This window comes from Glycine max, chromosome 18 (assembly GCF_000004515.6).
Source record: "Glycine max cultivar Williams 82 chromosome 18, Glycine_max_v4.0, whole genome shotgun sequence".
NCBI lineage: Eukaryota > Viridiplantae > Streptophyta > Magnoliopsida > Fabales > Fabaceae > Glycine > Glycine max.
Window position 1 is genome coordinate 57793687 of NC_038254.2, and position 15005 is coordinate 57808691.

Sequence of the window (15005 nt, forward strand, 5' to 3'; positions counted from 1 at the left end):
CTCATCTCAGAAACACTAAATTTTCTATTACTATCTCTTTCTTTCACTTTCTCATCTATACTGAAATCTTGTAGTCAGTGTGTTGATAAAAGATGAAATACTATTAGACAGAAGAAATAAAGATTTCAAAGAAAATAGGTGGACCAGATATCATCAAAGGTAAATGAGAAACATAGAAAGGATAAAACAAGTATTCAACACAATAAGGCTCTCCAATGCCTTTGCATATTCATTAGAGGCCCACTTAAAGATATCATGGGCTGCACACCAAAGATATGTCAAAAACTTTTATTAGAAAGTGAAAAGAATTTGTGAAGATACAGGCATTTCACTCAAACCAAATAGTAAAATATAACAGAGTATCATAATTAACAGACTACTCTAAAAGCCTCTCCCGTTGTTCTACCACATACCCCGAAGCTAACAACAAGATGCTCTTACGGAAAATAAAAGATAAAAGAATAAAAAGAAAAAAAATGTTAATTAGCTCCAAAAAAAGACTTCATTTGCCATAAAAAAAATTGCATTGTTATCAAAAAAGATAAGAGGCATTAAAGTTGCAAAGCCATCATATTTCACAGTGAACATATTACCTTGTCCACAATAATGCCAAGAAGACTGACGCCTACTGGCTGCATGGTCTCAAATTGAATTGTGCTAATCTGATATGGGGAAAATGAGAGGGAGGACATGATTATTTTTAATTTATCTTGAATATTCAATACAAATGCAAAAGGTAAGTCATAGCTAAGCAGTACCTGATAAGCAAGTGATATTAACTCTTGCAAGTGGAGAACTAACCAATCACCAGTGGCCTGCCCACTTGCAAGTTCTTTCCTTGCCAAAAATAGATCAAAATGTGCAGGATGACTTCCAACAGCATCTGGTAGATGGCTCAAGCATCTGCAATAACATTAATAAATCAAATAACAAATTATAGTTAAGAAAGATTGAAATTGGATTTTAATCAGAAGAAAGATCAGTCTAAAAATATAAAACATGACATAATTTCGAGATTAATTCTTTACTAAAGGATGACAGTATTTTTAGCATTAGATACATTAACATTAACAACAGATGACATAATCCTTTCTTAAATTTGAAATAGGGTAAATTTATCATTGTCAGAAACATGTAAGTTCAATATATTCATATAAAAATTTAAATTACATAGTTGAGAAATACATACTCTGCGGCAAAAAGTCTGGTCTTATATCTGAGGTACTTCTCCCTATTAGTGGTACCAATGGAAGCTTGAAACTTGTGACTCTGTCCACTGTTGGAGCCAGGAACCATATTTTCATCATCCTCATGGTTCAACCTTGAATCACCATCTGGGTTATCATTTGCCGCAATATTATTATTTTCAGTGTTCCTCAATGATGTTGCAAGGACCTGTAATAATCCCATCATACCATTGTGAAGGGTATTGTAAAGTATCAAAGAAAGTTTTTTTTGACCGAAAATAACTATTTTTTTTTTGGAAGGCAAAAATTATATATATTATTAATATGATCAAAGCAGTACAAGTGGTACTGAATTAAAAGAAATACAAGCACCTCTGGTGCTGCCCTCCAAAAGAACCCCAAGCTATCCCAATAAAAGACAATCCGACTTAGTTTAACCAAAGGATTCCGATATGTTGGAAGACCAGTGGTTAAAACTAATGTCAAAACCTTTCTCTTTAGATTTAAGCCAAGACCAAACTAAGTACATAGCCTCGTCCATGACTTTATATGAATCAAAAGGTTTTTCTTGAAATATCAAAAGATTCCTGTGATGGCATATAGTGCTAGTTAGAGCAACCCACCATCCACTCCATCTACTCTGATTTATATTTGCCCCAAAACCATCACAAAATTGAGCAAAATGGTTTAATGGGGAGGCTGGAAGAGGTCCTACAGCCTTGATCCATCCCATAGATTCCCACCACAAATTTATTGTCCTTTTACAATTAAAAAAGAGATGCCCCACTTCCTCCTGCACTTGGCCACAGAGTGGGCAACCAGCATCTTGAATATCCACATTTCTCCTTAAAAGATTCCCTTTAGTGGGGAGCCTGTCCTTAAGAAGTCTCCAAATGAAAACTGCTGCCTTGGGGGTATTTTCAGGTTCCATATTAGTTTGGAAATCCTGGCTTGTGAACCAGAAACATTTGGCTTCAACATTAGACTATAAGCTGACTTAGTGGAGTACACACCATTAGGTTCAGCTTTCCACATCATAATGTCCTTCACATTTCTCTGAATATATATAGATGTAATGTCCTCCATAAAGCTCACTGCCAAATCATGTTCGTGATCAAATAGATTTCTCCTCCACTTCAAGTCCCATCTCCAATTATCCTGGGAGAAATTACCCATCATTGAAATGAGGCTATGTTGCTGACTGCTGATCATGAAAAGTTGATTGTATTGCTGTTTGAGTGTGCTTTCCCCTGCCCATCTGTCTGTCCAGAAATTAATCCTGTCACCACAACCTATCTTCCAAACCATGTTTTGATAAAATATGCTGTGCTGAGACTGATGGTAAATCTTCCTCAGATCCTTCCACCAGTAGGAAAATTCCTTTTTATTTCTTCCAAGCTGGAACTCCTTCCATCCACCATATTTGGAGTTAATAATTCTGGCCCATAGCTGCTGTTGGTCAGAAGCTAGGGCCCAAATCCATTTGCCCAGCAGAGCTTCATTGAATTTAGCAATTTCTTTAATCCCGAGTCCCCCTTCAGCCTTAGGAAGACAAACATCCTCCCATTTTACCCACGGTATTTTCTTATGCTCCCTATCTCCACCCCACAGAAAATTCCTTTGCAGTGCCACCAGTCTATGAACCACCTTTTGGGGAATCTTGAAGAAGGAAAGCAGATATATTGGTAAGGCGTTGAGGACGGAATTTATTAGAGTCACCTTCCCTGCCATGGATATGTTCTTTTGTGCCCACTTGGATAGTTTTGATTAACATTTATTGATCAAAGGCTCCCATACCAATGCGCTTGAGGGTTTAGCCCCAATTGGGATACCCAAATAATAGAAAGGAGTTTTTATTTGCCTGCAGTTCAGAAGTTGGGCTGCCTCATTTGCCTAGTTGACCATCCCTCCAATAATCCCAAACTGACTTTTGGCATAGTTGATCTTTAATCCAGAAGCCAATTCAAAGCCTCGAAGCAAAGCCTTCAAAACAAGAACATTCTCCCAATCAGCCTCTCCCACAAAAGCTGTGTCGTCAGCATATTGCAAAATATTAGTGGGTTCCTTTTTCTTTCCAACCATGTAGCTTCTATATAGATTTTTCTGCACTGCTTCCCTCATCAATCCTGTGATGCCTTCACCAACTATGTTAAATAGCAATGGGGCTAAAGGATCCCCTTGCCTCAAGCCCCTAGTAGGGACAAGCTCCTTTGTGGAGCTGCCATTAACTAGAACTGATATGGTTGCTGTTGTGAGACATGCAGAAATCCATTGTCTCCACTTTGGACAAAATCCCATTCTTTGCAACATATAGTCAAGAAAAGACCATGAGACTGAGTCATAAGCCTTTTCGAAGTCCACCTTGAAGACCATAACTGGCTTCTTACTGCTGCAAGCTTCCTCAATCACCTCATTGAGGATTAATATGCCATGCAGGATGTGTCTATCTTTGATGAAGGCTGTCTGTCTCTCATCAATAAGAGCAGATATAACAAGCCTCAATCTATTTGCTAGTAACTTGGCTATGACCTTGTACATACAGCCAATCAAGGAGATTGGTCTGTAATCATCAAACGACTGAGGGTGATTAATTTTGGGAATTAGAGCCAGGAAGGAAGCATTACTGCCTCTAGGGAAGCAACCATGCACATGAAACTCATCCACAAATCTTCTGAAGTCAGATTTCACCACCTCCCAAAATTCTTTAATAAAATTGAAGTTAAATCCATCCGGTCCAGGGCATTTCTCCCCACCACAGCTCCATATTGCATCTTTGATTTCCTGGTCTGAGAAAGGAGCAATCAAAATTTCCCTCTGCCTCTGATTAATTGAGGGGAATTGAACTCCATCAAGGGTAGGTCTGAGGTTATGCTTTTCAGTGAATCTTTTTTGGAAAAAACTCACAGCTTCATTCTTAACTACAATAGGGTCCTGAACCCACACACCACCAATGAGAATTCCTTGTAGACTATTATAGTTTCTTCTGAAATTTATGGCTTTATGGAAATATGCTGAGTTGCAGTCCCCTTGTTTTAACCATTTTTCTCTAGATTTCTGTCTTAAAAGGGATTCATAGGCGTTTGAGGCCTCCCACAATTGTTGCTGTAAGTCTCTTTTAGCCTTGATGTCTTCCTCGGATAGACTTCTAATGGATGCTATATCTTCCACTTCATTGAGTTTCTGCTGGATTTTCTGAATTCCTTTGTCATTAATGAACCCATATTCTTTACATCACTGCCTTATGACATCTTTTAGATACCTCAGCTTGTTTTTTAGAACAACACCCCCCCAACCCCCCTGCTGGGCACTACTCCAAGTCTCCTTCACTAGTTTTTGATATCCTTTTTGATGAATCCACCAATCAGCTACCCTAAATGGCTTAGGACCCCAATCCACCAGCTTAGTCTGCAAGATGGTTGGGCAATGATCAGAAAAGTCCCTTGGGAGGACATGTTGACAGCTATCAGGCCAAGTAGACAGCCACTGGTCTGAAACCAGGAATCTATCAAGCCTACTCTTCACACTACCATTGGGCCTGATCCATGTGAAGCTACTACCAGCACTCTTAATCTCCTGCAGCTCCATTTCCTGAATCCATTGGTTGAATTCTGAGATACCCAAATGGTCTGGAACTCTTTGAGAGGAGCTAATTCTTTCTTCCTGGCTTCTAATACTGTTGAAATCTCCCAAAAAACACCAAACTCCAGGGGGATTAGAAGCCTTAAGCTGTTTCAGATCATCCCAAAGGGCTCTCTTCCCAGCAATGTCACAGGGTGCATAGACATTAACAAGGAACATCTTCTGATTGTTATGGAGCCATGTACCTTCGAGCATCAGGAAGTTGCTACCTTTCACCCTCCTTTCCACCTAATAGAGAGAATTGTTCCATAGACACAACAACCCACCAGCAGCTTGAATTGAAGGGACATTGTCCCATGAAACAGATGAATCCCCCCATATGGACTGACATATTTCCTTAGTAAAGCTCTCTTTTTTAGTTTCTTGAATACAAGCAATATCCACCTTATACTTTGAAATGAGCCTTCTAATAGCTGCCCATTTAATCCCCCTCCCCAAACCTCTTGAATTGTAAGATAAAATAATCATATCTGCTGTTTATTAATACCCATCTCAGCTGCCATCCTATTATCTCTATTATCCATATCCAACATAAGCTCCTTTATCTTCATATCATCATCACTGTAATTCAGGCCCTATTCTTTTACTAAAGCACACTGCTTTTCTAATAAATCCCCTTGGGTTGTCAACATGCTGTCTATTTTTGTAACTGGACCTATTTCAACCTCTGTTCCTTGAAGGTAATGGTCCTTTCTTTTGCTAGGCAGCACCTCCTTTCTTCTAACATAGACCTTTGTGGCTGACATACTTGGGCCTATTTGCTTCTGGCCCAAATCCCGTGTATCTTCCTTTGAAACATTTTGACCAGAATATTCGTTGACTAAGCATTTGTTTGTTGCAGACCTGTCACACCCAATAACTTGATCCTCCTCAAGAGGACGAACCACCTCCTTGTCCCCCTCTGGGTCTATGTCTGAGCTTTCCATATTTTCGTTAGAAAGCTGTCCCTCCTACCTCTCATCTGCACTTTTAACTTTCTCTGTTGCCTTTACTATCTGCATGCAATCCCCTTTTTGACTTTCACCCTTTGTAAGAGAAACATTACCACTCTGGGTAATACGACCGTTGTGGGGTTCGAAAACCGCACCAGACCAGACGCCTGTGAGCCTCCCTCCCTTGGTCACCTTGGATTGGTCCACGTCATCGGTATCACTATCGGACCGGTCCGAAGTGGAATGACCAAGGGCTTGAACCCAATGGTCACGGCGGGCTTGAGACGGACGGAGATTCTCCCAGTGGTTGAAAAATAACTATTTAACATAGCATCAACCATGAGGGCGAGCCCTGGTGCAGCGGTAAAGTTGTGCCTTGGTGACCTGTTGGTCATGGGTTCGAATCCGGAAACAGCCTCTTTGCATATGCAAGGGTAAGACTGCGTACAACATCCCTCCCCCATACCTTCGCATAGCGAAGAGCCTCTGGGCAATGGGGTATGAAGTTTTTTTAACATAGCATCAACCATCAAAGCAGTACCATCCATTGTGACCTGAACCCATCACAGTCATATGATGCTGTTTTCTATCTTTTTTTCTCACTGACAGTTTAGTAGCCAAAGTAGATTGTAATTTAAGCTTGCTTTGTGATTTGGTAGTAATTTCTAAAATGCATCCACGAGTCACTATGTTACTGGTTATACATGGCCTATTTTCTCATTGTAACTAGAGAATTGTATGGGGATGAATCACTTAAGGCCACGATAGTGTATATGCTGTATAGATCATACTGTAAGTAGCATACCTGTGAGTAGCTTAGAGCTAGTTCTCAGTTAGTTATGACAGATGTTGAGTTAGTTGCAACAGCTGTCAGTCTGTTAGAGCTAGGACTCTAACTCTGTACTCTATAAATAATACCTTTTCTGTAACTCAAATCATAATAATGAAATAATTCAGATTACTCTCTTATCTCCCCCCCCCCCCCCCCACACACACACACACAAAATGTTATGTATTACACAGCAGCCCTTTTACTTCTGGATCTTTCTCTAACAATTTTGTGTGAAAAGAAAATATTCACATCTCCCATGTGTATTTATCTTTACTTTCCTTTAAAAGCATCAGTTTTCATGTCTTTTTGAAGTACAGTTTCTAGACATTGTAAATTGTAATCCGTAAAGCATATATAAAATACTTCTTTTTGAAATAGCTTACCACTTTGCGACATACTGAAATCCAATGTGAAGGACATGAAGAACAAGATGCACAGAGTAATCGCATAATTGTGGTTCGCACTAGGTTACCAATTCTGCGCAAATGAAAGGAATAAAAACTCAGCAGTCTAAAAGCCAAATACCAATAACTAAGGTTGGCCTCCAATTTGTTAATAAAATATAAATGTAAATTATAACTATGGTTGACCATGGGAAATGCCATCATCCACCTTTTCCCTCTTAAAATAAATTCGTTAAACCACCCCCTCAATAAAATAAAATAAAACAAAATGTGGAACCTGAGGGAGAGCTAACCAACATTCTTATGAGTAAACAAAGATGAATATAAACATATCCTTTGAAGATTAAAACATTTAAAATAAACCAAAGGCAACAAAGGCAGGCAAACAAAGAAGAAAAGCAAGAATAATTATCAACACAGATTTAGTATTCACCAAATATGTTACAGGAGAGTTTCGTTTTTGGTTTTATTGCATGTTGCACGTTTTATTATTGTTAACTGGTATTGCCTTCTATTGACTCGTCTAGGAGAATGACTTATACCAGGTTTTGTATTCCTTCTGACATCTCTCAGCCTCTCTAATATAAATTCTTATTTAAAATAAAGAAGTGAGACAATTACAAAACAAATGCAAAGGCAATTACCTAATGAAACTAATAAAAAAGTGTTTGATCTTAACCAAAGAACTAATCAGCAAGAAATGATAATAAAGCTCTTTTTTTTTCTATGTACATACTCAGAATCAGTTTCCTCATCCAGCATAAAGAACAAGTTATCTTCAATCTGCTCAACCATAACGGAAGCCTGTAAAGATTAAAATCAGCTCTCAGCACAAAAATCTGACATGCTAATTTTTCTATATTAAAAATGGTATCAAGATGGGGAACCAACTGGATCTTTCTCAATTAGATGCCTTAGAGTAGACACAGCAAGATGCCGTAAAGTTGGCTGCATTTAAAAAAAGTAAAAGAAATAGTAATCAGAAAAGAGTGAATAACACATTATCACCTATAATAAAAAAAATAAATAGGAGAGAAACCTGTCTTGATGACAAAGTAGACAGAAGAGTCTGCACATGGGAGTGTACAGAAACAGCTTGGGGAGCAAAAAGAACAAGTTGTTGTGTGAAGCGTGCGCTCCTGTGATACAACAAGCAAAAGTTTTTATATTATAAACTTCAATAAAACAACAATTTGACTGGATAATACTACTCCCATAGACAAAGACAAAGATGGTCACAAGAAAATGTTAATTATATGATAACAGGTGGAATGAAGAAACATACTCGAGCATAGTTGAAGTTTCTTGCCAGCTGCTAATCTCCGCAATGGCAGACTGGAAAGAAAGAAAAAAAGAATAGTGTACGAAGTATACATAGAAAAAAAAATGCAGAGGCCCTAGATTTGAACCCTCTATGCCCCACTTCAGTGCATATGGTTGTAGGCTAGGAGTGCAACTCGCATACCTTTAAGGATGCTTCTTCGACACAGCAGCTGATTTAGTATAAGATTAGGTGTTTTAATTTTATCTGGTAACAAGCTCATGATTTTTTAAGGGAGCTTTCCAAACAGACATGCTGAGGAATTTGTAGCTTCGCTTCATTGATTTTCTTTTCTTTTTTTTTTTTTTGAACGGCCAAAAATATCATATATTATATTAGAATAGTACCAGAGGTACTACAAAGATACAAAAGAAAGCCATAGGCTTAGGCTAAAGAATAAAGCCTACAAAAACCTCCCCAACAGGAAGCAATACAAGATCCAGCCATTGATTTTCTTTTCTAATATTTCTCATTTGTGTTTTCCTTTTACATTAAGGAGGATCATTTATCCTGGAAATTCTTTATATATTATAATTATTTTCTCTTTCTTCTTAATAAGTTTCTATTTTTATTTTAAAAATACTAGAAAAATTCACCTTGGAGCGTGAGAAAAAGATGCTTCCTGGGGCAAGCTCAGGACCAAGAACAGTAACTATAGCATTTATAAGGCGGCCAACTCCCTGCTGAATGTCTACTAAACCATTCTCATCAGATAAAAGAATGTCCATAGCAAGAGATAGGGTTGCCTGTGAAGAAAAATAGAGACAATCACATGATCTCTAAATTAAGAAAGATTATATTACACACAAAAATGAGGCATATTGATCTGGTTAACAAATAAAAGTAGCAAGTAGTTTTCCCTATGTTTGGATGACAAATAGTAAGCGAAGTGGAAAGGAATAGAAGGGAATGGAAAAAAACTTACAACTCCATTGTTTGGATATATTATGATGGAATGGAAACTTATTTTGGTTCAATCACATCCCACCCTCCTACCCAAAAAAAACAAATTGGAAGGAATAAAGTTGGGGTTTTGGAAGCAATGGAGTGGAATTCATTCCATTCTAGTTTAACAAATTCAAACAATGGAACATATCAAAATTCCATTCCATCCTACTCCATTCCTTCAATTTCCCCATATCCAATCACATTTCTCTGTTAATAGTTTGGGTGCAAAAAGATAGATCAAAGAAGTAGATACAGGAAGGACGTAGATGCAGAAATGAACTTCTATGACGAAGGCCGAGGCAGGCGGCAACTAAGTGAGGGATATGCCTTAGTAACAAAACAAGGAATTAAAACTTGGTTTATTTTATTGGTAAAACATTGGCAACATTTTTCTCAGCCATGTCCATGTAAATGTGCATTTGTAATAAAAGAGTTTGGTGTAGTGGAGCATGGTTATTGTAACAATAAACAAAAAAAAAATTCTAAAAAAGACTGGATGTCTCAGATGAATCAATCAGTGATATTTTAATGTACTAGGAGTTAATTTGGTCCTTAACAAATATCATCACATTAAAGCAAGGGCAAAGCTCTTCATGCTGCAATTATTCTGCAGCCAGATCATTAATCCTATTTGTGACACAAAAAATCAGAACTAAATTAAAATGGGAATACCTGGACATGAGAGACAAAGGACAAGCCAGCAGCTTCAATAGTTAAAAGAAGCCCATGCATAGACCAAATCTGCAGATTAGCTACCGAACTTTTAGCCAGTGAGGAGATAGAGCTCACTGTTGCAGGCACTAAAGTTGACAAAGCAATCCCTCCAGCACTGCAGTCAATATATATAAGAAAAGAACTGTCAAAACTTATATAGAGAAAAGATAATGTTGTAGACTTGGCTCAGAGTGCCTGATTATATATATAGGAAAAGGAAGTAAAACCTATAATCAGTCATATAAGTTCGAATAGGTACTAGATCTGCTCATCCAAATATCTAAGCTGAGATCATAATGTACAAGAATAAGGAAACGGAAAGGGTTCAACCATCATGTAAGTCATCTACCAAATCCAATGTGGTTTTTCATAATCTCAACCTCCAAAGAATTAAATTGTCTCACGAATTGGAAAGCATGTTTTCTAAATAAACTACTGTAAATGTGTATTGTGTAAACTGTCTCATTTCCTCTATTTTTGTTCATATTAACCACCTTTTTCCTTTTATTGCATCTCAATTGCTAATCAATTAACTTACAACGTGTTATTAATTAATTCTTCATTTTTTAGTAACTTAAATGATAGGGAATTTTCTGAATTTGAGTCCCGCTGAGGTATCCTTAACTAGGTGATTCAGTTTTTAATGTCTTTATTTCCTTTTTTTATGGAATTTGATTGGTCAAAGCTGTGTGGCCAACACCCTTTAAATTGTAAGCTATCTTCACCCTGAATGACGCAAGGAAGTAACATTCGTTTTTCCACATGGTATAACGAGCCCTTTCCCAAAGAGCCTGATTGGAAGTTATTTCAAGTTTGGCACCATAAGTGTGATAGAAACAATAGCAGAACAATATATTTTGATAGAGATGAGGGAGCAAGCCCCTTACAACTAGGGAATATTGACTATAAAAAACAGTTTTAAAAAAGAGGAAAAGAAAAAAATCACCGAGACTGTCACCAAGAAGTGCAGTTGACCGTCTATCCTTAACCCACCTTTTTCTTGCCTCCCAGACTCCCTCCTCCCCCCTTATTTTCAGTTACTCTCTCCCTTTTGATTCTCAAATCTCTTCCTCCCCTCCATCACTGCCATCTATTGAAATTCCATTACAATCTTCTCTCTACCTCCTCACTGTAGATTTTATCCAGAGACATCACCACTAACTTCATCAATTGAAATTATCAACTGGCAGATATTCTTACCAGTCATTTAGAGGTACTCAAGTTTGTTATATATGCAGCAAGCTTGGGGCATATCATTTATATGCTCCAACCTGAAGGGGAGTGTTAGAAATAATGTAATTATAGAAATTAGTAATTATGTAACTAGGGCAGATTATATGTTATGTAAGTATGTTAATTAGAATAGCTGTATATTCTTGTAATTGTGCAATCACTTGTATTTATGACTCCTAATATAAATGTATGCTCCGCATAGCAATTCAAACTTATGGAATCCATCTCATGCCTCTTGTTCTCTCTCTTTCAAAACAAATTTCATTGTAATTTCATTTTTGTTCTCGTGGAGGATTTCTCATCCTGCTCTCTTTATACTAAACTTTCTTACTAATCTTTTATCATATAAAATCCTAATTAATCACCCTTTATTTTAGCCTAACGCATTCAAAAACTCAGCATAATAGTTTTTATACTTTAAAACTAAACTAGACAAATGTTGAAACAAACACAGCTCAAACAAATCAAAACTCATCCGTGATTCAGAATGAAAGGATGATAACTTGAGGGAATTAAAAAAACTGATAAAATAAACATGCAAACTACTAAGTGTTCATTGGTATTATAATAAATGACCTGCGATGAATGCAGCCAAGTGCCAAAGCAATTGATCCAGCATAGTTGGGATCAGTTGCACCATTTAGGTCACCAAGTAGTGATCTAGTCTGCTTGCCACCATCATTGATGAAAAGGACAATCAGAAATGAAAACAATAATTACATTTAATACGGACAAAATTTAGAAGCCATGTGTGTGTGTGCGTGTGCATCAAGTAAGAACACAAGAAATGAAAACAGCTAATCTTGCCCATATAATCATACATGAATGGTGAAAATTGTTTCTGTTCAAATTTAATCTTAACTGTCCATTAATGATAGTATGGTCAAAGATTAGTTCTCATTTCTAAAGTCCTCACATAATATGCTCCCTGTATAAGGAAGAGAAGGTTTCTTATAATTAAATACAACCAAACAGAGAAGAAGAACATGTATCTTGAAAACCAGATTGAAGGAACATGCCATTCTAGCAGTGAAGATATCATTTCCAAATCGAGCTAAATATCCAAGACTTTCAGATGATGCTCTGCGCTGCGATGCACAAATGTCTCCCTCCGCCAAAATACCCTTTCCATTCAAATTCAACAAACAATAGGCCATAACATTTAACAAAAAAGAAAAAAGGGCAACAACACACAGTAACAACAATTGGTGTTAACAATAAATCCTCCTACAACATCTTCCTACTAAACCTCCTACTTAATAAATGAATTTACGTTTTGTATGTTTATTAGAAGATTTCCTACCAGAAAAATAGATTGTGCCAAACCCAAAATCTCTTGTCCTAATGTTTGTGGTCGAAATGAGAGCAAAGCCTGGAAAAGATAGCAAAAACATTTTGTTATAATGTCCAGTGAGATCCAAAAAAATAATAATTTGGTAACACCAACAGAAGGATGGAGAAAACCTTAAACCCAGCAAGTAAGCCCACACAAATATTGGTAAGACTAGCTTTGTGCCAATGTTGTTTTTTCCCAGCTTTCAGACACTGCTCAATAATGCCCAGAAGGGAGAGCATGCCACCACTATCCTGAGATATGAAACACTAACTGATGTCAACAACACTAACAACCACTCTCTGAATTATACAATATGCCAAGGTTGTGTGATGAACTACCTGAGAAGCAAATATGATCCCAAAAAACAGAAGCATCTGGTTCACCAAAGTCTTGCTTATTGTCTCCGGCTTCAAGGTTAAAAATTAAGTTGTTACTGAAGTAGAAATCCATCCAATAATAAAAATAATAATTGTTAAAGATATTATTAGATTTAATGTAAATATGTGTGTGTAATTGTATAGCAAATTTAAAGGGTTTTATTTTTTTGTTTCCTTAATTACTGTTATCTAGTGATTATAAATAAATCAGCTTGTGTGTGAGATTTCTAATTCCGATAATTTCTAATTCCCAGCTTCTACTTGATAATGCTTCTGCTTTTGATGTGATTTCAGAAGCTTCCAAAATCTTGTCAGACAATAAAAAATTATTCCAATAATTACTTGATAACATATTAATGTGAAAAGGTGCCTCTAACAATCACAAATTTAATTGGAAGATTAAAAACCAAAGGAGACTTGTAAAGGAGGGGGGAGGGGGGTATCATTACATTTAGTAATTCCAGGCAAACATGTTTCTGATTGTAAACAAAAAGGCTAGAGACAAATGATCAGTTAATATACAGTTAACTGAATACTGTTAACTACATACGTAGTTGATTGTTATTTGTTAATTGTATTCTCCAAAAAACTAATACCTGAGGAAAGCTAGAAATTTCATTCTCCCATACGCAGGGCATAAGGCCATCTTTTCCTCCTTGAAAAGCTCGAAGCTCATCTTCAAACCAATCCCTTTATTCACAGAAAAACATGTTAGAAACTGAGAAGGAAAAGAGAACAAGGGTTTGAATATTAAGTAAGAAAAGATACAACATAGCTTAATTGCATAACAGCTAACCTTCCAGGAATCCAAGGACCCAACCATGCATCTCTCTTGTCTAAGAGCAACCTCAAGCATGAACTTTCTTCGCATTCTGAAGCATGTCTTATTCAAACAAGAAACAACATATACTCAGATCAATTGATGAAGATTTAACAGTTAATCAATTGTTACAGACATGAAGTAAATGCAAGAAAATCATTTAACATTTTTAGAACAAACTTTCACTTAAATATACCAATAAGTCACGATTTAGCACAATTTCTTCTGTCTTAAAAATGTTTTATAATTTATTGAGCTAACATGATATTCATTTTCTCATATAATCTATTTTCTCTCTGCATTACTTTATGATACAGTCCAATTGACATTCACTTTCTCATTTCTTCTTAAATTGTTCTGCTGCTGTTTCTCTCCTTGGAACTCTTATTTGCCAATGACAATTTTAGTGAATGTTGGGGGTGTCCTAGCTCCTAGGTCCTGCTACTACTTTTTGAAGATTAGCTTTAATAGTTTTGGTGAAGTACAGAGGCCTAAAGTCCTCCCACAATGTGTAGTCTAAACTACAATTCAGTGTACATGGTTGGAGCATAACTCTTGTATTTTTAAAAAGGTTTCTGTGGCACAACAATTGATCTGGGATAAGAATGGGCATTTGGCTTTTATTTGACGTAACCATAAGGGTGTTTCCACAAAAGAAATGTTGAAGGATAGGGTAGTTTTTCTTGTTTTTTCTTTGTTGTTTTGAGTTTTGATCTTTGTTAAGGACAATTCATTACCTCAAATTCATTGAAATTTCTTCAATTCCTCAAGAAATTACTTTTTATTAACTCAAAAAGATCATCAAAAACAGAAAATTCATGAAAATAATATCCATTAGCAAAACTAGAAAGAAGAGAAAAACATTATAATGGCTTTTTTACATAATTTCGCACAATACCAAAACATTACTTACATGAACATGACATTTAAAGGAACCATTACTTCACAGACAAGAGAAAATTGGAACATCATTTTTTATGTATCAACAAATAGCATTCAACCTCAAGTCAAAATATTAAATGACATACAGTGTAAACACTACCTGAACGGAAATGTACATAGTTGAATAATCTGAGGATGGTCATTTTTAAAAGACACAGGATCAGGAAGAGATTGGTAAGCTATTAAAGTTTTGATAACGAATACATCCACTGCAGGCTTTACATGTGGCAGTCCCTTGGCTCTTAATGCTGATATGTACGATAATGCACTGCTTTCAACATAGATTAGGAATTACTATAAAATGTCAAATAAAGTCACAG

At 36.5% G+C, this 15005-nt stretch overlaps 1 protein-coding gene across 2 annotated transcripts in view; it reads right to left on the reverse strand.

The window, feature by feature from the left end:
• LOC100818892 (protein SWEETIE) overlaps positions 1-15005 on the reverse strand; it is a 49475-nt gene that overhangs the window by 13043 nt on the left and 21427 nt on the right. For both annotated transcript variants that reach the window (XM_003551804.5, XM_006603005.4), the window contains 18 exons: positions 14786-14953; positions 13720-13806; positions 13520-13613; positions 12885-12953; positions 12675-12797; positions 12514-12582; positions 12230-12334; positions 11787-11875; positions 9936-10092; positions 8912-9061; positions 8280-8329; positions 8034-8133; positions 7886-7942; positions 7731-7798; positions 6974-7067; positions 1190-1395; positions 759-903; positions 594-662 (listed from right to left, as the gene is read on the reverse strand). In XM_003551804.5, the coding sequence (XP_003551852.1) occupies positions 594-662; positions 759-903; positions 1190-1395; positions 6974-7067; positions 7731-7798; positions 7886-7942; positions 8034-8133; positions 8280-8329; positions 8912-9061; positions 9936-10092; positions 11787-11875; positions 12230-12334; positions 12514-12582; positions 12675-12797; positions 12885-12953; positions 13520-13613; positions 13720-13806; positions 14786-14953 (1900 nt within the window). The remainder of the gene's footprint in view (positions 1-593; positions 663-758; positions 904-1189; positions 1396-6973; positions 7068-7730; positions 7799-7885; positions 7943-8033; positions 8134-8279; positions 8330-8911; positions 9062-9935; positions 10093-11786; positions 11876-12229; positions 12335-12513; positions 12583-12674; positions 12798-12884; positions 12954-13519; positions 13614-13719; positions 13807-14785; positions 14954-15005) is intronic.